Below are 25422 nucleotides of genomic sequence, written 5' to 3' on the forward strand. Positions count from 1 at the left end.
TTAAACAACAACATTAAATATTGTTTAATGGCTTAGCCTTGTGGGATTTACTCATAATTCACAATTCTTACAGAGATTATAGCCATTTTGGTTTTCATAGCTTTGGTCTATCACAATACTTAGTGATCAGATTAAAAATAATTTGATGTTGATATATAAAAACCATGTTCTTCAATTCTTATTCTGAATGCATTTTGTTTAGGAACTAAGGAGAGAAGGCTTATTACTCATCTTGCAATGTCTTTAGGTGTGCAAATGGTAAGTAAATTTTTGTGCATTTTATCTCCATACATTCATTTTTCACTAAAATAATAAACTTCTCATGGAAGCTAAAAGGATAGTTTGTGTAGCAGAAGGTGATATCAAATTTTAATGTTTTAGCACTTTGTCCAGATTATTTGGTGATTTGTTATAAGTGAATAAATTCACTATAGTGGTGTTTGTTATAGTAATATACTATATTATGTTTCTTAAAAAAAAAACCTGTTGTCAAAGGAATTTTTATTTTTTTGCAAGAATAGGAAGAAAATGACAGCCGTCTGTTATTGATATTATTGAAAACATCACATTTAAAACTTCTCAGAAGTTTTAAAACTCTCAATGATTGGCAGCATTATTATCAATTGAAGCAACTTCCATATTAATTTATCTTATGAAAAGAAGTGCATTATTTAATCTCACTTAGGGTAAAGAATTATTTTGTTAATTAATTGATATATGATGGAGTGATTCCCAACTTTTTCTGTTAAACTCCTATTGTATTACTCTTCTTTTCAGTCATTAGATATTAGCCATAATTTCAGTTTACTGTATCATTGTATGTTTGAAAAAAGTAAAGATTGGCTTCCGATAAATTGAAATTTCAACATGACCCATGGGATTATGAATTATTACGGTATTCAAAAAGGGTAGTTGGTAATTGGTTTCACATTCATTAATGAACTTGATGCAGGAGTATACAAGAAGTTTATTTCCCAATTTTGACCTCCTTTGAGGTTAATAAGCAGAGATGAGTAGTATTTGAGGCAGTTGAGATTTGAGTTTCTGTCAGGAAGAGCAGATGAGGTTTTGCAGGCTGAAGGTGGAAGTGAACATCATTAAGGTTAGAACTGAGATTGCATATATTTGTGAAATGGACTGGAAGGTTCTGGTCCATCAGGTTTCCACATTGCTTATTTACTGAGTTTGATTTTCTCACTAGTATCCCTTCTGTATAAATGATTATCTGTGCTTTGTCTCCACTTTGAAGTTTCTGTTGCAGTTCTTTTCATAATTGCTGCCTTTTTTCACACTGAGTATAGGTCAAATCTGCCCAATCTCATACATGTGACGCAGGGCTGGTGCCTTACACAGGAAGATGGAACGAATTTCCCGCACTTAAATAAACATCACTTGCTGTTTGCCACCGATATGAGTGCCACTCTTCTTGTTGGAGTATTGCAGGTCATGTTTAAAAAAAACATTGTGGAGGAAAAATAAAGAAAACAGTGATCAGCATACACATGAGCACTGCATAGTGCAAATAAGAAGGGTGACTAGTATGCTAAGGAAGGCCAAATCAGACTATGAGAGAGAATTAGCCAAACAAGCCAAAATAAACCCAAAAGAGTTTTTTTGTTATGTAGCAAGTAAGAGGAAAAATGACTTTAAACTGGAAAAATGGTAGGACTTTAAACAATGCTCACGGTAGGAAGGTGGCTGAACCAATAGAAATAGCTGAGTTGTTGAGTGATCATTTTGCAAAGGTGCATAATCCAGGTGGAGATTTTACCGTTGCTGATGTTACAGATGTTACAGAGATGCATATCAACATTCAGGTAGATGAACAGGAGGTGTTCAGCATATTAAAAAATATGAATGTGAACATAGCAGTGGGACTGGATAGCATATCAGTACATGTACTATGTGAATGTGCAAGAGAATTGGCATTGCCTCTGATGAAGTTGTTCGATCTAAGTCTCATCTCTATCTGGATTCCAAGGGAGTGGAAAGAAGGTAAGATAGTACCATTGCATAAAGGTGGCTCCAAGACAAAGGTAGCAAACTACAGACCAATTAATATATTGGGAGTGATTATTAAAAGTATTGGAAGAGTTGGTAAAAGGTAAAATACAACAGTGGGTGGATAGGGATGCAATACTCTATAGTGGGCAGCATGGCTTTGTAAAGGGTAGGTCCTGTCTTAGTAACTTATTAACATTTTATAGTAAAGTGACAGCAGAATTGGATTAAGGTAATGGCTACACCATGATACTGCTCAACTTTGCCAAGGCATTTGACACAATACCACATGGAAAACTGTTACAAAAATTGGAGAAGATGGGAATGGATATGAGGCTAGTAGAATGGATAGGGGGATGGCTGACAGACAGATAGACAGACACCAGAGAGTAGTATATGGTGGAGTGGAGTCTAGGAGAATGATGGTGACTCGCTGAGTATCTCGGGATTCTTCAATTTGTATATCAATGACATAGGAAAAGATTTAAGAGGAGATATTCAATTTTGCTGATGATGCAAAACTGAGGCAAGTAATAGTTGATAAAGGTGATGTAGATATCTTGCAGGATGATTTAAATAAATTGGCATTGGGGGCAAAGGATAATGATTGTCAATATAATGTAAGATTACAGAATGAAATGTTATGTACTTCGGGTTGAAATGTTGCATATGGTATATCATATTGATGGTATTGGTTTGCAGGAAATTGATGAGGTTAGGGAATTTGGGATAATGGTGGACAAAAGTTAAAGTTCAAGACGGCATGTTGCAAAAGTTTTCAGAATAGCTCAATGAATTACTTTGATGTTCAAAAACACACTAACAAATAAGGATAAGAAAGCTATCCCTCTTTATAAGGCTATGATTTTTGGCCAAATCTTGATTACTGAACACAGATTTAGTCATCTGGGTTTCTTGGGGACCAGGAGGTGGTCGAAAAGATTTAGAGACAAGTGACCATGATGTTGACAGGTTGAATACTCCCTATGAGGACAGGTTGAAGGTTTGTGGGTTACAAAGTTTAGTTGATAAGCAGAAAATAGGGGACATGATAGAAACTTTTAAGATATTAAAGGGATTTTATAAAATTGATGCATGAAATTTTTCAGTATATGACAAATAGAGAACTATGGGCCATCCGTGGAAGTTGTGTAAGTGTGTGTAAGTAGGGTGTACACGGACCAGATTTTTTGCATGGAGAGTGTTGAGTGAGTAGAATAGAATGGATTGCCAGAATTAGTTGTGAGTTCCCTGATGGTGAATAGATTAAAGGAGAGGTATGATAGGATTTGTGTGTGTGATGGTTGATTTAGGTCTCCCATTAGTTGCGAGTGTCCTGTGACGGTGAATGAGTTTAAGGAGAGATATGATAAGTATTGTGCATGTAAAGGTTAACGTGGGTCTTCCACGATGAGTCTCTTGACTTCATCAAGATACTTGTATAATAATAATAATAATAATAATAATTGGAAATATGGGAAGGAGGTTATAGATTGCCTTGTCTTGCAGGCTAGGCATTTCTTTTAGAACTATTACATGCATTCAACTCAAGAAAGAAGCCTTGTCCCCAAGGCTTCTTTCTTGAGCAGCAGCTGTAGCTTTCTTGGCAGCAACTGTAGCTTTATTATCTTTCTGGGCCTAATTAGTAAACTTTTTAATATGAAAGGCCTTCACTTATTTATTTTACTTTATTTATTTATTTTTGTACTGCAGCATTGGAGACATTAGAATCATCCAGAACTTGACATCGAACATGTTGAAAAGTTCATCCTTCAACACTTGAAATGGCACTGTTATGAATAGCAAACATGGCACTTATAGTTGATCCACACTCACAAAGCGTTGAAGTATAACAGTAAATGACATATTTACTGCTGAATCGGTGTTCTGATAGTAAATATAAATATTGATATCAATCTACCTAGATCTTGGTCTTCCTCAGAATTTTTTAATGCCATTCTGGCATCCAATACTTGCTCTGCTAACTTTTCCTCTTTTATTCTGTTTAAGTGATCCTTAGATCTCTTCTGCTCACATATTCTTAAATACTGTTTATATAAATTCCTTTCTGATATATTCACTTTTAATGATTCTACTATTAATGCCACATCATTCTTCTAATTTTTCTCATATTTCTCATTCCTAGTTTTAACTGTTTAATTTCTAACCAAACTTTCAGACTCATAATTTATTGGTTTAATCTCCCTACTGTGTCTGAAGCATATCAAATACATGAATCACATTATGATTTTTAAGGATAAAAACATGGGTGGCTTTTTTCCTTTATTATTAAGAGAGAGACCTCCATGGAGTCAGGGACTCATCAAGGAAGGCCACAACTACATGCACCATCTATTATACTTATTCTTGAATTCATTCATGCTGCTTGCACACACACACACAACATCCAATGACAATCCATTCCAATCACACCCTATGAGAGAAAAATCTAACCCTCACCCCCCTTCTTAGTGACATCCATTCTCAGCTTTCAAGGATGCCCTCTTGTCTTTTACCCATCCTCCATAAAATGAAGAATTCCATCAGCTGAAATCTTGTATGACCCTTTCAGAAGTTTGTAAGTTTCAATCATACCCCCCTCTTTCCCCTGTTTGCTAGTGTCTGCAGTCTACAAATTCTCGATCTCTCTTCATAATAAGTATTCTGCAATCCTGATATCATTTTTAATATTCTCCTTTGCACTCTCTCTCTCTACTGTATCAGAATCACAATGGAAACCAGGAGACCAGGCCTGCATACAATAGTCCAAGTGAGGTCTTATCAAGGCCTTGTAAAGAGGCAAAACGACATCCTTATCTTTACATGTGAAAGTTTGTTTCAGCATTGCAATTATCTTTTGAGTTGTATTTGCGATCTTTACTACATGGCTTCTAAACTTCAACTTGCCATGTACTAACACTCCAAGATTCCTAGCCTGATCAGTTTCTTCTAGCATAATCCCATCAATATAATATGACATTGGATATCTAATCACACCAAAGTGCATGACTTTGCATTTATTGACATTGAACTGACATCCAATTTGCCATGCCCACAATTCCAGCCTATTCAAATCATTCTGCAAGTACTGCATATCAGCAGCATTCCTGATTACCCTACCTATCTTTGCATCATCAGCAATTAGCTGTATGTCGCCTGTCAAATGCTTTAATATCATTAAATAACATTAATGTACAGATTGAATAACAGTGGACCAAGTACTGATCCTTGTGGTATACCACCAGTTATCTTAAATCTTGCAGACCCACATCCCCCATATACCACTTTTTGATATCTGTCAGTTAGCCATCCTCTTAACCACGCTAATATTTTATCATCTAAACCCATATTCTCCAATTTATGCAACAGTTTTCCATGCCATATTCTGTCATAAATCTTAGTATCATAGTATCCATTCCATTTGTCTAGTTTAGTGGTAACATTATTATAGAATGTGAACAAGTTGCTAAAACTTGACCTTCACTTAGTAAACCCATGCTGTTCATTGCAGCTGTCAGCCCATTTCTGAATGCGAGCCCTAACCAACTTTTCCAAAATCTTCACCACCACTCCTGAGATACTGATTGGCTGATAGATAGTTGGATACATCTGTCTTTGTACCACTCTTGTGCAATGGAATTACCATATATTCTTTCCATTCTTGCAGAATCTTCCCTGTTCCGGACTCAAATTATATAGCCTGGTCAAAGGGATAGCCAGTTCAGCTGGACTCTCTTTTAGCACCTGAGCTGATATCCCATCACTCCCTATTGCTGAATTCTTCAGTTTGTGCAGTAGCTTAATACCCCCTCTTCATACACCTGAGTTTCTTCATTCAGTGGAGGTAGCAATGAACTCAATATTGCATACACCAGGTTGATAGCTTTTAGCAGAATGGGCATTCATTAGTTTAACAACCTCTTCTGCATATGTCACCCACACACACATCTGCATTCAGAAGAGTTATTCATTCATATTCATTCTTTCTTTTACTTGCAGCATATTGATAGAATTCATGTGGATTGTCTTTAGCTTGCAGAGCCAGTTTATTTTCATACTCTGACTTAACTTTCCGTACAACAGCTATGACTATTCTAGCCTGTCATTTATAATTTTCATAATGGACATCATTCTTATGCACACAGTATTCCTTCCTCATCCTCCATTTCTTACAAATTTCTTGCTTAATAAGATTACACATCCATTTGACTCCTACCCAATTTATTCTTCAAACTCTTGGGACACACTCTGATATTGCATCATTTAAGTATTGTTTAAATGCTTCCCATGCACTGTCGATATTCTTCCTATCCTTTAAGTGATCCCATTCCACTAAACTAAGTATACTCATAAGTTGGTCATAATTTCCTGCTTTGTAGTTCATCACCTTTTTTTTGAATGGAACATTCATAAACTTAGTCACTTCCCAAGTGAGTACTGTATGATCACTGTCACCAGCCGGAGGCAGAAGTTATGTCTTTAACTGAAACGCCCTCTGATACCGTAATCAAATCTAACACTCTTTGACCTCATTTTCCTTCTATTACTTGCTGCTTGAGAAGTTGTCCTGTAACAGCTCATCAAATTCATTTTCATTCTTCTCATGAGATTCTACTGCTACCCAATCAATATTTAGATAATTAAAGTCTCCTATTATGATTACTCTTTTTGTGCTCATCTTTTCTATTTGGTGATGCATTTCTTCATCAATAGCAACCGATCCACCAGGTCTGTAACAATACACCACTATGTAATTGATCTCATTAGATACCACCTTACACCAGATGGCTTCAAATTCACCACATGAAATACTGTTACTAGTACTACAATCATAGGTCTCAGAAACTAACTGGATTCATGTCATCCGATATAATTAGCATCACTTCCCTCTTCTCCTATCCTGTTTATCCTTCCTAAAAATACTGTACCCTTTGTACTCAATACCAGTTAGTATATCTGATTCTGATAGCCAGGTCTCGCTAATGCCTATTATAAAGCAACAAACTGTACCCTTTGTTTCTGATAATGCTCCTAGCATTCGTGTATACAGACATAATAATCTACCTTCATGTTCTTTTGTATACTCTTGTCTGCAGTCTGCATGACATGGACAATTTGCAGATTCTATTCTTCTCTAGTGCCTTATACATGTAAACATCTTTGCACACGTTTGATGGGTCTGAACCAGACAAACACAAAGTCTAAATCGTTCTCATCTCGTCAACATTTTCATGACAAAAACCCACTCCAGTCATTAACATTGTCGCTCTTATACTCACATTCTCATCATTCCTCCCTTTATAATTTAGCTTCCCTGACTCTCTGTGTTAGGTCTCATACCATTTATCAGTTTTTCTAGACTCCTGATACCAAATGCATTCAGATGTAGGCCATCCCTCTTATATAAATCTAGTCTTCCCTCCAACTACTCCACACATCCAAAAACACGCATCTATTCCTTCACTTGTGCCTCTTCCAACAACCCTTTCATGGCCTCTCTCTTATCACTAGTTAAGTCGTTAGTACCTACTACAATTACGATCTCGTTTATCATGTATTTACCCTTCCTCTATCATTACTATCTTAATGGTAGAGCTATTAAGAGATTAATTGTAATAGATTTGTGACATCTGCAGCCATTTGACTTGATGTAAACTGTTTTATTTGAAATTTACTGTATCATAAATTGTCTTTCAAAATTTTAATATTTTACTACATTTTATTATTTTATTTGAAGATATCAAAATATCTTGTTATACTGCACTTTGATTTCAGTTTCTTTCATTCTATTGTAAATATTGTGGAAATGAATACTATTTTCAAATTCTTGTGTTGAAAATGTTTATGAAAATCTAAATATTTTCAAATATCATTTATTGAAATAAATATAATTGAACAGTCTATTTTTTTCTTTGCAAAATTCCAATATGTGACTATATGCTCTTTCAGTTTTAGATATTTTGTATCTCTTCTTTTTAATGTTAAGTTGCATTACTAGCTTTTAGATTTTGAATTTTTTTTTTTTTAAATATCTCAAATTTATATGAGTGATCTTTCAGAAGAACCTCAGCCTTTCACTTTTAGCTTAAAAATGCAACAGATAAATTTTTGTAAGATACTTATTTTAATAATAATATCCAATGCTTAATTAGTGTAAATATATATGGTGAAAATATGCAGACATTCTATGTTCATTTTGAAGTATTTCAGTTACAGTAAACCATCTTTAGTGCTAGGAACTGAATTGTAAATAACTAGTTTTTTTTTTCAATTTTCTGATGGTTTGACATTTTTCACACACAAAAAAAAGAAATTAAAAAAAAAAGAAATGATAGTTTTATGTATCCTGAAGCATTTGCTTCTACACTGAGTTAGCTGTTCATTAGAAACACTCACCTAATAACATGTTAGTCCACCATGATTGCTTTTTTGTGCAGTCACGGCTCGCAAATGCCTAGGAACAGATTCCACAAGGTGTCAGACATCCTCCTTGCATAACTCGACCCTTATCTGCTGTAGCAACTCCATCAATTCACACTCATTCTGTGGAGGAGGAGCATCAGCAGTTCTTACACTACCATTCTGCATATCCCACACATGCTCAATTGGGTTATAGTCAGGGGAGTTTGGGAACAATGCAGTGTGGTGAATTCATTGTTGTGTTCCTCCAACCACTCAGTAGTTGTACCAGTCCGATTACAAGGTTCACTGCTCTGTTGAAAGATGGCACTGTGGTCATGGTAGACCTCCTGCAGATATGGATGGAGATGGTTGACTAACAGGTCCTTGTAGTGTTCATCATTCAGTGTTTGTGGGATGATAACCAATGGACCTAGGGCATGCCAGGAAAAAGCTTCCAGACCATAATACTACCTCCACCAACCTGTTGAATCCCAACTGTGCAACCAGGGGATAGGGCTTCATGCTATTTATGCCAAATGCGAACCTTGCCATCAGCTTAGTACAGCAGGAAATGGTTCTCATCACTTTAGATGATCTTCTTACATCTGTTGAGGGTCCATTGCCGATATTCCTTGGCCCATGTGAGATTTTGTTTGTGATGCCTGGCCATCATCATCATGGGTACCCTTGTTGGTTCTCGGCTGTGGAACCCTAGGTGAAGCAAGAAATGGTTCGAACTACCCTGATGTTCTACTGGTGGACGAGCTGTGTGACTGTTGTACATCATTGCTGAGATACCAGTCGTTACACCCAACACTCACTTCTAGGATCAACCACACGTAGCTGAGCAATGTGAGCCCTTCTGCAGGATGTCTGTTCATGCTTAATCCAGTTCTGGTATACCCTTGGTACATTAAATGGGAGCAACCAACAAGTGTGGCTTTTTCCAAAATTCTGGCACCTGCCCTCTGGGCCCCAAACTATTCTCCCTGCAGTCAAATTGGCTTACATGGCAATGTAAGCCACATAATTTTTTTTTTTTTTTTAATATTTATATCATTTAAAAGATAATTTTTTGAATGTTTCTAATCCCCCCCCCCTTTTACTGCTCATTTCCATTTTTGAAATCAACTGTGTTTTAGAAATACTAGCTAATATTTCTCTCTGCCTTAACTGTAAGCTGAAAGCCAAAGTTATCTACCACTGTTCTTTCTAAACAGTGGTAGATAACTGCGATTATCTACCACTGTTTAGAAAGAAAAGAACGAACGCATTCCCCCTTAGCAGTATTCCAGAATATATTAGAAATTTCTTGTTTTGTTTTCATCCTCTTGATTAATTACAGACATTCTAAACAAAAATGCTGACATTTCTTATGTAGGCTAATAAGAATTTTTGTCAAAATTAATTCTACCTCATACATATCCTTTCTTTCATTGTTACACAGCAATCAGCATTTGCTATGGTAAATTAGGGAGACAACTGCCATGTTGGAGTAATCAGTTTAATTTAATGTAAATCAAGGTGATTTACATTAAATTAAACATTAAAAAAAAATTATCATCTGAGTACACATCATACAAAAGGAGCAAACTACATTACCACCCTGACCTCTGGTGAAAAAAAAAAAAATCAAAGCTGAAGTTCTGTTATTTATATGCTAGAAATCAGGGAAAAAAAATAGCATCGGTGATGGCCAAATTAATATCTGAAATAAGGGCTTAAATGATTGAAATGTCAATAACTGAAATTGTTGTTTGGAGTTCCAGAGTAGTGGATTGCTGGAGAACTTCAAACTGAAATTATCTGGATTGAAGTTGTGCTATTCATATTCTTCAGATGTTTAGGCTACCATTTATTGTTGAGACTAAGGTGATTGATTAGAATTTCACAGGGCTTCTTTAAATTTGCACTCCTACCAAGTTTGTGGTATGCATGCAATTGTGATTTCCATAATTATAAATATTTGATATGTTATTTGCATTCCTAATTATTTGATTATGTTGTTTGTGTTCCTGGAATAAAATTGAACATGCAATTTCACCTATCTATGTATTATTAATATTATTATTACTACCCCAAGACCTCATGAGGTCTTGAGGTGGTAATAATATAACGTGTTTTAAACACATTCAAACTCTTTGCAGACACCACATTCTCAGGCAAGGCATTCCAATCATTCACAACTCTGCACGAAAAAAACCTGCCTCTCACTCTCCTACTCACACTCTCTTTATTCAGTTTCCAGGGATGACCTCTGGTTCTCCCCTGATCTCCCACTATTCTCTGTAAAACTTCTCCAGCATTGATCCTATAGCAACCCCTTACCAACATGTAGGTGTCTATCAAATCTCCCCTCTTCCTCCTGTCCACCAGACTCTGCAAACTACATCGTCTCAATCTTTCCTCATACTCGATATTCCAGAGGTCAGAAACTACCTCAGTCAGTCTCCTTTGGACCCTTTCCAACATCTCTTCATCCTTCTGAAAACCCGGTGACCAAATCTGGGCACAATAGTCCATGTGTGGCCTAATCAAAGCCTTATACAACCGAACAAGAATCTCTCCACTTCTATATGTCAGTGTCCTCCGCATCATTCCCAGAAGCCTTTGTGTTGTTTTCACAATTTTGGCAATGTGTCCCCTAAATTTTAGATCCTTATCCACTATCACCCCCAGATCTCTTATTTCCTCTACTTCCAACAATATATTCTCACCAAGCATAAATTCTGCATCCCATCTTTGTTTTCCAAATTTTAAAACCTTACATTTTGCAACATTGAATTCACATTCCCATTTCTGTGCCCAATCACTCAATCTGTTCAAGTCTTCCTGTAAGGCCACAACATCTTCACTACACTTCATGGTTCGTCCCAACTTTGCATCATCTGCAAACAACTGAATATCTCCATCCAAATCTTCACCTATATCATTAATATACAAGTTAAACAGTAATGGACCTAAAACAGACCCCCTAAGGTACTCCACTAGTGACTTTCCTTTTCCTGGATATCACTCCCCCATACACAACTTGTTGATACCTATCAGATAGCCAGTCTCCAATCCAATGCACCAATCTAATATCCAACCCCATCTGCTCTAGTTTGACTGTCAACCTATCATGAGGTACTCTATCAAAAGCCTTTGTGAAATCCAAGTATATTACCGTGTATCCTTTTCCTCTGTCCAAGGAAGCAGTCACTTTATTGTAATAAGTAAGTAGATTACTAAAACATGACCTCCCTTTAGCAAATCCATGCTTTCCATCAAAGATAATACCATTGTTATCAACCCAACTCTGGATCCTAGTTCTCACAAGCTTCTCCAACAACTTAACCACAACACTTGACACACAGATAGGCCTATAGTTTGATGCTTGAGATCACCTCCTTTATGAGTGGCACAATCTTGCCCTCCTTCCACTCCTTAGGAAGTTGACCGAGTGCAAGACTCATATTAAAAAAATATGTCAAGGCAGGTGTCAACTCCCTGGCACATTCTTTCAGAATACATGGTGATATATTATCAAGTCCTACAGTCAGTCTCTCCTCCCCATCATCATCAACTGCTCTCAATCCCTCCATGAAGTCACATTCACAAGATTGAAAGATCTTTATGAACTGCTCATTAAGTATCTCCATCACGCATTCTGCATCAACTGTCTTTATACCATTTTCTCCAATCAATGTCATCCTTCCATAATTATTCTTTCTTTTGCTGGCTACATATCGAAAGAACTCCTTAGGATTCTTTTTGGCTTCATTAGCCAACTGCTGTTCATACCTCTCTTTAGCTATCCTCACCAACCAAGTCACCCTCCTTGCTTGGTCTTTGTAGACCTCATGGAATTGGTTATTTTCACTTCTCTTATGCTGCCTCCACAATGCCCTTTTTCTCTGTATCGCATGCTTAATCTCTTTATTCATCCATCTCACACCCACCTTATTTAACCTTCTCACCCTTGGAATACATTTAGACATTGCATCTACTAAACAGTTTTTCAAAATCCCCCAAGCTGCACCATTGATCTCTTTTCCAGCTAACTCCTCATTCCATGCTACACTCGCAAGCTGTCTCCTGAGCTCTTCATAATCACCCCCCTCCCTTGTAGTTCCGCATATACCTTTTTCTCATAGAGGTCCTTATGGTGCTGGCAACCTCATGGTCACCCTCACCAAATGGTAGATGATTTAACACCTCATTTATAATTACATCCTCTGATGAGATGACCAAATCCAAGACCCTCAATCCTCGTGTGCCCTCTGTTACATACTGACTGAGGTAGTTATCCCTCAAAAACTCAAGAAACTCATTTTCTTTACTTCCGGTTGCTATCTCATCATTCCAGTCTATATTGCCATAATTAAAATCACCCTTTTCTTATTTACTTGGCTAATTTGATTGTACATTTCATTATCACCACCATCCACATTACCTGGTCTATAACAACATCCCACCAAGTATTTGATTCCATTCACCTCTATCTCACACCATACTGCCTCAAAACCACTGGCACTATTTCTATCTTGCATCTCTACTTTATATGGACATAACTCTTTCTGTATATATAGCAAGTTTTAGGAGCAATGAATTCGGAACATTCCAGGGTGCATTTGGGGACAGAATAGGATTCCTGAAGCAGTTAAATAAGTTTTTAATTTTGTATGGAATTTAAAGATTGCATTAATGCTGTATTCTGTTTGTTTTCTGGTATATTGCTTTAATGTAATGGCTATGATTTTATAAATTTTTGTTTTTAATAAAAGTAGTGCTGATAATTTATAATTCATGCTTAAGAGCTTGCTCATTGGAGCAGATTGTTTTTGCTCTGTTTCTGATGGTGTGCCATGCAGTGACAGACAAGTAATTCTGTAGTTTATCACTTGTGGCCTTCAGTCACTGTTAAAAAGCTATCATCACACTATGCACTATGTGTTCAACCCTTTTCAGAAATTTCCCAATCACTGATGTTGTTCTTCTTTTACAGGACAGATTTCTGTCTCATACCAAGGTTCTGTTTTCATGTACTCTTTTCTGGTTATTTCACATGGCAAAATGTTGTCTAGATTCCTCTACTTTGAAAGCAAAAGTTTGGCTCAGATATGTTGATGATATTTCATTGTTTGGCCCCACTGCTGCCAAGCTTCCTAACAATTTCCTCAGTCAAAAAAACAACACACACACACACACGCACACACAGTTTACCATTGAAATTGAAAACTAGAATGCACTTCCATTTCCAGATACATTAGTCATAAGTCTTTCCTCAGGCAGTCTACTGTAAGTCTAAATATGCTAATACATACATGTGAACTGTTTTCAGCACCAAACACAAGATCTAGAGTCATTGATATCTTCAGAAACAGAGCAATAACAATTTCTCTGGTGTGCAAGTTTTTCAGCATGAATTACAAATTATTAGCAGTACTTTTTTTATAAACAATGGCTATAGAAGAAATACTATCAATAAAATTCTTCACAAGACTACACATGAAAAAAAAAGAATATAGATTACAGTAAAACAATAGCCATTCCAAACATTCAAGAGATCAGAGAAAATATCAGAATATCATATAGATATAGGCTGCTTAATGCCACCTTTATTTAACTCCTTCAAGGATTCCTCCCCTTCCATTGTGTTTATGCAAATAAATACAAAGCATCTGGCAAATACTGTTTTCAGATGTAGTACAAAGAATCAAGCATTATCTCACAAAAGTACTTTCCAAAATTACTTCTGATATTCTCTATCTTTGGAGAATTCTAGGATTTTTAGTAGGCATGCTGTGCCATCAAGTTACCAATGGCAATGTTTCTTTATCGAGATGTAATACTCTTAACATGATTGAAAAACTGGTTTTTAATGGCCTTTATATTTACATGGATCATTATTATTATTATTACACCTTCCATGGAGTCGGCAGACTCATCGTGGGATGTTTATTCAACTGACAACATTTATCATATAGAATCTTAAAATCCTTAACACTCCTTGAATTAATAACACATTCTGGTAATGTGTTCCATTCACTGACAATTCTTCATGTAAAAAATCTGCTCCTCACCACTTACACAACTTCCAGGAATGACCTCTGGTTCTTCCCCTCTCACCATCTACTCGTTTTATAATCCCCCTCTGGATTAATCTGATAAAATCCTCTCACTAACTTAAATGTCTCTATCATATCACCTCTCTTCCTCCTATCCACCAAACTCTGCAATCCACAACTCTTCAACCTCTCTCCATAGCCAGCATTCCAAAGTCCTAATATTGTCTTAGTCACTCATCTCTGGACCCTCTCTAATGTCTCCACATCACATTGAAAACCAGGTGACCAGATCTTGGACTATTGTGCTCAGATCTGATCAGATCAGACTTTTTACTTAGACAAAAGAGTGGGGGTTGTAGTTTTAATATCAATAAATGCAAGGTGTTGCATTTTGGAGTGCAGAAATATAAGGCTCTGAACTATATTGACAGTGCTATACTGCAGGAAGTGGATGAGATTTGAGATTTGGGAGTGATGGTTGACAGTAAACTGAAGTTTTGAGCATTGCTAGCGTTGCAAAGGCTGCACATCGTAGTGCTCCTATGATAAGAAGTACTCTAACATGTAGGGATAAGGAAGTGGCTGTGCCACCCTAACTAGTGCCTTATATACAGTAGCACAGCCACTTCCTTATCCCTACACGTTAGAGTACTTCTTATCATAGGAGCACTACAATGTGCAGCCTTTGCAATGCTAGCAATGCTCAAAACTTCTGTTTACTGTCAACCATCACTCCCAAATCTCAAATCTCATCCACTTCCTGCAGTACAGCACTGTCAATATAGTTCAGAGCCTTATATTTCTGCACTCCAAAATGCAACACCTTGCATTTATTGATATTAAAACTACAACCCCCACTCTTTTGCCCAAGTAAAAAGTCTATTCAAATCTTCCTGAAGGGAATTAACATCAGCAGTGCTACTTATAATTCTTCCTAACTTTGCATCATCAGCAAATAACTGAAGATCCCCAATCAGTCCACATGATATATCGTTTACAAACAAGTTAAACAGCCGGGGGCCCAAGAACAGGTTCTGTTCTTGGGCCCCTGCAACTGGTTACCCTTCTTTCATGAGACACTGCTCCATCATACACAACCTTCTGGTATCGTTCAGTGAGCCAATCTCTGATCCATCTAACCAGTATACTGTCTATTCCCATCCTCTGCAGCTTGTACACCAACTTATCATGTGGTAATCTATCAAAAACTTTTGCAAAGTCTAAGAATATCCCTGTATATGATTCTCCCTTATCAACTTATCACACTTGTCACCTTATCATAAAATGCAAATAAATTACTAAAACAGGCCCTACCCTTTACAAATCCATGCTGACCATCATAAAGAATGCTATGTCCATCAGCCCAATTCTGTATTCTATTCCTTACCACTCTCTCTCTCCAACACCTTGACTACAACTGCAATTATACAGACTGGCCTATAGTTGGAGACTTCTGTCCTACAGCCATGCTTGTGGAGTGGTACTATTTTGCCTTCTTTCCATTCTTTAGGAACCCTACCCACTGCAAGACTTTAATTAAATAACCAGGTCAGGGGCATAGCCAACTATGGTGCACATTCCTTAAGAATATGTGGTGATATGTCATCCATTCCCACAGCCTTATTCACATCTAACCCAACCAACATCCTATACACCTCTGTTTCTTTCACTTCCAGTTCTCCTAATACTTGCCTCTCTTCTATATATTCCACTGCATTATTTACACCAGTATGATATATGCTGATAAAGTGCTTGTTCAATAATTCCACTATATCCTTTGCAGCTGTTAGTCTGCTACCATGACTATCCACCAGTGTTAATCTGCTATAATTATTCTTCCTCTTGCTTGCCATGTAGTGAAAAAATTCCCTTGAGTTAACCTTGGCCTACTAGCCAATCTCCTCTGATACTGCACCTTTTCTTTCTTTACCATGCTCGTCACCTTTCTATCCTGCACTTTATACTCTTCATGGGTCCGATCACCATCAACTGCCTTGTACCTCCTCTGTAACATTTTCTTTTCCATCATAGCTTGCTTAATTTCACTGTTCATCCATTTCACTCCTGCTCTATTTACTCGCTTAACCCTCGGTATGCAGTCATACATTGCTTTGTCAGATGCTGCCTTGTGAGTTTCCATGCACTGTCAACATCTTTTTCACTCAGCTCATCTACCCAATGTACTGATGCTAACTGACTACAGAGCTTCCTATAATCACCTGCTTTATACTTCCACATGTATCCATTTTTGGCAGTAACCTTTTCTTGTTTCATCACTTCCCAAACAAGTACTTCATGATCACTCTCACCAACTGCAGCAGCGTCAACACTTCATTAACAACTACATCTTGTGAAGTTATCACCAAATCCAAACATTAAAGCCTCTAGTTTCTTCAATCACATGCTGCTTATCTCTCAGAAATTCCACAGGCTTGCTCTCCTTGTTCCTGCACACTATCTCCTCCTCCTTCCAGTCTCTATTCCTGTAATTAAAGTCTCCCATCAGGATCACCTTCTTTTTACATGCCCAATTAATTTGCCTAAACATTTCACAATCAGTATTCTCTGCATTCCCTGGCCTATAACAGCATCCTATCAGGTATACTAACCTGTTTATTTCAACTTCACACCACACAGATTCAAAATCTGTGCATGCACTATCAACTTCCACACTTTGTCGACACAATTCCTCTGCAATCATTAACAGTACTCCCCCTCCTCTTTTCACATTTCTATCCTTCCAGAAAATTATATATCCTTCTAGTTGTAACAACTAGAAGGATATATTCCCGACATCACATCCTCCTCAGACAACCAAGTTTTGCCTATTACAGTTATTTTGGGGCATACTTCTCAAATGTAATAACTCAGCTCTCTTGTTTTGAATGTCCTTACATTTGTGTATAAACAAAACAATCACTGTGTGTTTGAGGCCATTCTCCTAGCACCAACCTACTATTCTACCTACTGATTATACAGATATTATACAGATTAAGTTTACACTATGGACTAGTTACTCCTTTAGGGTAGTAAAGTGAACAAGGATCACAAATTAAAGCACATATCTTGGATAAACTAGTAGAATGGTAGCAACCAGAACAAGGCACAGTGATGTGTGGCATCCAAAATCTGTTTTCTGGGATTGTTGGAAAAGTTAAAATCAAGTATGTTAACGGATATTTTCTTTAAATTAACACAAAACACACAAGGAATAAGTAATACTATATATTTAAAGCTATATATTTCAGCCTGAATATTACAGGCCATCATCAATGGCAATATTAATTACAAAATAGGAGTGAACAATGGATTGATTTGAAAAAGTAAGAGCTGCGTGATGTTATACATAAAACAATGCAATGGTATAACTTAGGAAATATTGCAATATTAATTATTCATTAGCTGTTTAAAAAAAATATCGATGTGTGATTAAAATAAGACTTTCCCATATTTTAGGAGAGGCAGTCATTCTGATTTAAGTTCAGATGGTAAAGTAATGCCTCAGCACTTTCTTTAAAAGAAATGTTCAAATTTATACCGATATCAATGAAGTAAATGTGTTTCAGACCATACAATATTGTGGTGTGTATCTATTCCGTGCTGTGCCAAGCCATATTTCTCAGATTTACTGTTGCTAATGTAAGATTGGTCTTCTTGTATTTCCTTTTCTACAAATATATATTTTTAATATATCTATATCTACTAAATATATTTACTATGGAAATGGAAAAAGACAACAAAATTTCCTTTTTAGATATTATAGTTTTCTGCTCACCATTAGTTGATTTAATTACTTCCGTTTATCGAAAGCTTACTTTCATTGGACACTATATTCAACAGCAATTGGCTTACCATCCATCACAGAAGACTGGAATTATACAAATTTTATTGTGACATGCTATGCTATGCTCATACTATTTGTTCCACACCTCAGCTATTACAGCAGGAACTCCTAAACATCAAACAATATATAAAATTCAGTGGCTTCTCAGAAAGAACCATGCAACAGCTTTTTAATTCCTATAATCCTAGCTCAAATAATAAGGAAACAGTATGTCAAGTTCCAATCATATACATTTCTGCCATCTCACCCATTTCCAGAATTCTTAAGAAATACAATTTAGTGGCTACTTTTCTTCCTATCAACAAATTATCAACATGATTTCTTTCCATCGTCAACAGATAAACAGTCTCCACTGGTTCTCCCTGCTGTTTACCAAGTTCCTTGTGACTGTCATCATTCTTACTTTGGACAAACTGGATGCTCTGTAGAAAAGAGAATACAAGAACACCAATCTTATATTAGCAACAGAAATCTGAGAAACCTGGCTTGGCACAGCATGGAATAGATGTATACCATGATATCTGTATAAATTTGAATGTTTGTTTAAAGAAAGTGTTTAAAGAATACTTCACATCTAAACTTAAATTGGAATGACTGCCTTTTTCTATCTAAAATATGAAAAAGTCTTATTCTAATCACACAACAATATTTTTTTATTTTTAAATACTAATGAATAATTAATGTTGCAATATTGTCTCAGTTACACTATTGCATTGTTTTATGTATTACATCATGTGGCTCTTACTTTTTCAAATCAGTCCTTTGTTCACATTCTACTTAGTTATTAATTATTATCACCAATGATGATGGCCTGTAATATTCTAGCTTCCTTGTTTTTGTGTTAATTTAATGAAATCTCTCATGTCAAAGTATCTCTTAAACAACAGTTAAGGGGTCTTATTAATGACTTCCAGATGTTTAAGATGAATCCCTGTTCTCTTTTGAGAGAGCTATGTCAGTGGATGGCATCAGTGGAGTCTTTAATGTGATGTAAAAGGAAATTGTCCTGTAGATAGGGCATTGTGACTGTATCCCTATTGAGGGTCTGCTTTTTGGTGATGATATGCAAGCCAAGATTTTTCTTCCCTTTTGTATGTTATGTTACAGAGATATTCTTTTTTTTTTTTTTTTTATTTCGAAACTCCTGTTTGTCTGAACCTGTGCACAGTAAACCACAGAAACAGAGAATTCTGTAAACACCTGGATATTATGGAATGGATTACTGTCTTTTGCAGTTTTTTTTTTTAATGTTGGGCCCATATAAGAGAGGTTGACTGGTCAACCTATAGTACGTTAGTACCGTATATGGGTAGTAGGTTGGGAAAGGAGGAACTTGTTTACATTGAACCTGTATGTTGTGTTCCTTGGGAAATATGTCAGGTAAAAGACTGTTTCACAGTACAGCAGTAACAGGAATGAAGGAGGAGGAAAAGAAACTTGTTCTGTGGGTTTCAAGGTGTATTGTGAAAGGATGTTGGGCAACAGTTTGATATGTTCCAATGGGCTTAGTACAGAGTGGGGAATTATCGATGCTGTTTCAGATGAACATTTCCCATGGAAATATTTATGGAATATACAAATTGCAGAGACCAAATGTCTCTGTGAGAGTGAGGGGAGCGAGTTTGTAAGAGGTGGATCATTTATCAATCTAATTGCTCTCCTCTGTATTGAGTCAAGCATTTTGAGGGAGCTTTTAGGAGCTCCATTCCAAATATGAAAGCAGTATTCGATAGCTGGCCGGATTTGCGATTTGTATAAAGTTAACAGCTGTTTAGAGTTGAAGTAACGTCTTGAGCAAAAGAAAACCTAGTTTTTTGTAAGCTGAGAATGCAGTGGTTGTGATATGTTTATGCCAGGAGAGGCTTGATGTCAAGGTAATTCTGAGAAGAGAAATCTGTCTGGGAATTTGAGTGTTATCAAAAATAATGCTGGGGGAAAATGGTTCTTTTTTGTGAGAAATAAGGCAGAACTGGGTTTTACTAGCGTTGAAGTTGACAAGGTTATCTGAGCCCCCATTGGAGCATGGCTTGGATCAGAATTAAGGGAAGTGGTGGTTAATGCTCTGTGGGTTTAAGTGAGTTGTTTAGAGTAGGGTTTCAAATGAAAGGGAGGAGTGCAATGTGTTGTCATCTGCAAAACTGTGTATTGGATTCGAGGACAACTGAAGTAGGTCATTGATATACAGAAGGAAGAGGGTCGGTGAAAGAACTGAACCTTGTGGGACCCCAGCATTAGTTGAATGGCGAGAGGATATGGAGCCATCTACCATCACACACACACACACACATAGTGTGCATCCAGAGAGGAAGCTGGCAATCCATTTGCAGAAGTCCTAAGACAGTCTAAATGATGGGAGTTTGCTTAGTAAGCCGTTGTGCCAGATCCAGTCAAACGCTTTAGAGATATCAAGTGCAACTACTTGGGATTCGCCAAATTTCTCCTTGGCATTTGTCCAGTGATGGGTGATGTATGAGAGTTGATCTCCTGTTGATCAGTATCGATGGAATCTGTACTGGTGGTCGCTTAATAGCAGATTTAGATCTGCTTTTGATGATTTGGATAAACTTGTGACTCTGACATGAAAGCAGAATCTTTATACTGAATTAAGGTTTTGCTAGGAAGGAGTATTAATGAATAGTAATTTCTAGATGATGCTCCTGGAATATCCATTAAGTATGAACCGGTGGAACAGAGACTGAAGTTCTTTTAGTTTATCCTCATCTTTTATGTTTGTGAGAGCTCTTTTTTTCTGAGTGTGAATTAGGTCTGATTTATAGGAGAAACAGTGAAGGAATGAAGTATGAAGTGTGGGTGAGTTTTGAAATGCTGCTTTCTGAATTTTTTTTTTTTTTTTTTTTTGAGAACTTCAAGAATGGATAGTTTTGCATCATTCTCTAATTCTGGTATGAATTGCATTTTTGGATGCAATGAATTCAGGGGAAAAAGGAAACTTATTTTGAATCAGAGATACAGTTGACTAACTATTATAGTGACATTTTAACAATCTCACTTGTTCAAAGTCTTAGCAGGAACTCTGTAGTCAATATCATTGTGAAAAAATTCATTATAGCAAACCATCCACTGTTACAAAACTATTCTTGTGGTCCCTCAGCCTTTGCTGTAGTAAGGGTCAGCTATGTAATGTTTCCAAACTGTGATTATGCCATTGATAATAGCTTTGCTATATGGCAGGTTTTTAAGAGTCAACTGTGTCATGTTTCCAAACTATGACTGTGTCATTAACATATCTTCACCAAATGACAGATTTTGCATTGGCTTCAGAAAGAAATTTTTCTTCATAGTTTTACATAAACAAATCTGCAACTAATGGCGTAGGGTAGGGGGATAATGGACTTTCTATAAGTAGCCCCAAAAGTTATTCACAAGAATGGTTGTTTTTTCACTTGAAGAAATTGGAATGGAGTCGGTGATCTGGTGAGAAGAGATTAGAATAAGTTGTGCGTTTATATAAAAGCAGGATCACCTTTAATAAAAACATTTTAAGTAGAACTATAAAATAAGTTTTTATTATTATTATTAACTGGTATGATTAGTGTAGCGATTATATGATACTGATGAGGATTTGTATTGAGATGCCTTAGCTGAACTCAGTAGGAAAGAGTGGATCTCATAAGCCTATTGGATTTGTGTATTTTAAGCTGAAAAAAAAAAAGAAAGAAGGATAATTTGAGAACCATTTTAATCAACTTGCACATTGTAAACACTCATAATGGATTTGAGTATTGTTATGGACTTCCACCAAAGTCCTAATGAAAGTTCTAAAAATAAGTTGAGGTTGAAAGTTTTGAACAATGAAGTTCCAAAATTCACTGCAGTGAATTTCATTTACTAGCATAGCTGTGAAAATAACCTCCCATTTATTCTTTGGTTGGAAAGATCTAAGTTCAATTTGATGGCCTGGTTGGCTAAATGGTTAGCATATCTGCTCTCCACTCTGCAGGTTTGAATTCTGCTTGTGGGCATGGGTGTTTCTGATTGTCTTTAGGTAGAAGATGAATTTCATTGAATGGTGTGAGACCACTGCCAACTTATTGGAAGTCTGAAGTGGCTTGAAAAAGTGTTCCATGTTTGCTCTCTAGAGCAGGGTTTCCAGACTGTGTATAAAATAAGACTATAAAAAAAATACAGAAAAATATTTATAAAATCAATAAAAATTTAAAAAAATCCGTAGTTCACCCATGATACAAATGTACTATAAGTACAATTAACCTTTCATGGCTGTAAGTCACATGAAAAAAAAAAATCTCTTCTAGAATACAAGGAATCTAAGTGGTTTCATCTGAAGATGAGTTAACTAGTCTCAGGAAATGGTGATAGTGTTTCTACTTTTGCTTACACCAAACAAACTGATTGGAAAACCCAGACAATTAAGACATAAAATACTGACCTCATAGCCTATTTGTTGCTTCATAGTTGCATCAGGTGGAAATCCCATCAGTATCATCATCATTTGCTAGCAGTTGATGTCAAATGCTATGCTCTGAAATTAAATGTATTGCAACATGTATTTATTTATTTTAATTTAATCTATCCAGCAGTAGCAAACAGTTATAATTGAGAAAGTGGTTGTAATGGTTATCAACGCAGATCACCTTGTTTTTCCCGAAATTCTGTCAGATTTATAACTTAAGTGTAAGTGATGCATCACTCTATATATTGTTTACACCATATAGTTTTGGTGTTTTCAACAGCTTTTCCTTGGCATTTCTCTGAATGCTCAGTTAACATCTAAATTATTCATAATTTATTTAATTAAAAAACATTAAGTTAACTGGATCAAACTTTTTTTTCTTAACATATACACTTTATATTTATTTTTATTATTTATTTATTTTTGGTAAATCAGACTATTTTTCTTACAGAAGTCTTTCAGGGATGAAGAAATTAACAATTTTAATAATGCCATGAAAAAGTTAGACATTGTATGTGATCTATATGAAAAGTAGGTTCATATTTTTTTATTTAACAAGCTCATATAAGAAAAGAAATATTCATATTTAATGATGTCATCAAACAGTAACTTGAATGAACACACAATTAATCTGAATATTAATTATTGCATATTTACTAAACTAATAATAAACCATGGAAAAAAAATTGAGGAAATACTGGAAGAAAAGGTGAAAGAAGTACGAATGAATCATACTTACTAGATGGAATGGAGGAAATTGCTTCAACAGTAATGGAAGTTACTAAACATTTAAGAAAATCATTACTAGCAAACAGAACATGCATAGGAAAACTTACTTTATGGTCACTTGAGCTAATAAAAAAAAAAAAAAGAATTAAGGAAATGGGACACAGAAGTAGTAGCATAAGCAATGTAATTTGTGGAAATGCAAAAGTTAGAAAAGAAATCCAAAATTACATCATAAAATATATAAGGAAAATTCAAAATATAATAGAAAATAATAATTCTGAAAGTGTTCAAATGAAGTTACATGGAATGAAGAAATGGATTCCAAAACTAAAAATTAACAATGAATAGTGCAATACAGTACACCAGTCACCCTATTATAAAGTTGACCATGTTATGAAGCAAAGTCTCTCCTTAACAGCATCATGTCACTCTCTCAAAAGATTTCCATTCTAATCACTCCATATTTGTATTCCATTTCTAACCAGCTTTTCTAACATCTTCACCACTGCATCCAATATACATACTGGCCTACTGGCCAGTAATAGGACATCACTATCCAGGCTTTCTAACACTTTCACCACTACACCTAATATACACACACACTGACCTATAGTTGGACACCACTGATTTGGATTCTTTCTTATGTAGTGACATGAGTTTTTCCTTCTTTCCACTCTTCTGGGACTGTTCCTTTTGCCAGATTCTTGTTGAACAACCAAATCAAGGGCACTGGCTCCTTAATTAAACATATTTCCTTAATACTGGTAATATCCCACTAGTCTCACAGCCTTATTAACATGAAAATTATTTAATAATCTAAACACTTCCAATTCTTGAACTATCAGTCTTCTGTCCTTCTCCCTATTGTTCAACACTCCCCCCCCATATGAAATATACACCAACAAAATACAAAATTGAACATTTCCACTGCATATTCAGCAGATGTGACTTATGCTTCATCTTCAGCAATTAAAGTGAATCTAGCATATTCACCCAACATAACTGTAGAATTCTCTAGGGTTTTTCTTTACTTGCTTCAGCCTCTCTCCTTTCATATGCTAATTTCTCCTTCCTCACTACACTTGTCATCTTCCTAGCCTATGCCTTATGCTCCTCATGCTGCAGAGGGATACTCTGTTCTTTATATCTCCTTCCTGCATAATTCCATGATTCATCCATTTTATCCCTACTTTATGTATCCTCCTAACTTTAGGAATGCAATCTGACATTGCCATAAGTAACTGAATTTGGACCAAGTCCCAGGAACTGCTGATTTCTCTCCCATTCAATTGATCAAGCCAGTTTACATCACCTATCTGGTTCCTTAATTTATCATAGTAGTCCCTTTCTCTGTAATTTGACACGTCTTTTGGTCCATGAATCTTGTATCTGCCTATCCATTCCTCGCATCAAAATCATATGATCAATCTCCCCAGCTGATAGCATCATGGTGATATCTTTTATTATCAATGTGTAAGACAATATTATAAATCTGCTGCTTATGTTCCATGTGTCACTTCGTTTGCATGCTGCATAAGTTAGTTGTTTCTAATTAGCTTCCTACTTCCAGTCAGTGCTTCCATAGTTGTTCACACATTATTATTGCCCACCTTTCGCTCACCAGTCTCATATGTCTAAATATTTCAGAATCATATTCCTGTATGTTTCGTGACTTGTAGCAACTCTCCACTGATTGGAATCCAAAGCTTTGTTTCTCCTCAATCCCCTTATTACAGCATTGTTGATGGGATCATCAACAGTGCTGCAATAAGATGTCCAATTTGGCTGCAACGATCTTGCAGCCAAATTGGACTTGAGATGAAACAAGATTATGTTGAAATGTGATGGATTATTTGCTGATGGTTGTCATCAAGAACTAACAGTATTGCCCTAGGTTGAGTTAGGTCTTCTCATTCAAAGTCATCTTACTCTGCATGTATTGTATTTGTTTCCTGAACACTATC

General features: G+C 36.1%; 1 protein-coding gene across 2 annotated transcripts in view; it reads left to right on the forward strand.

Annotated features, from left to right (window-relative positions):
• The window catches only part of SWIP (strumpellin and WASH-interacting protein), a 557147-nt gene that overhangs the window by 221014 nt on the left and 310711 nt on the right, over positions 1 to 25422 (forward strand). For both annotated transcript variants that reach the window (XM_090402140.1, XM_090402141.1), the window contains 2 exons: positions 203 to 258; positions 23181 to 23260. In XM_090402140.1, the coding sequence (XP_090258266.1) occupies positions 203 to 258; positions 23181 to 23260 (136 nt within the window). The remainder of the gene's footprint in view (positions 1 to 202; positions 259 to 23180; positions 23261 to 25422) is intronic.

Source organism: Typopeltis vanoorti, chromosome 12, assembly GCF_054136105.1.
Source record: "Typopeltis vanoorti isolate ZY-2024b chromosome 12, IOZ_Tvanoo_1.0, whole genome shotgun sequence".
NCBI lineage: Eukaryota > Metazoa > Arthropoda > Arachnida > Uropygi > Thelyphonidae > Typopeltis > Typopeltis vanoorti.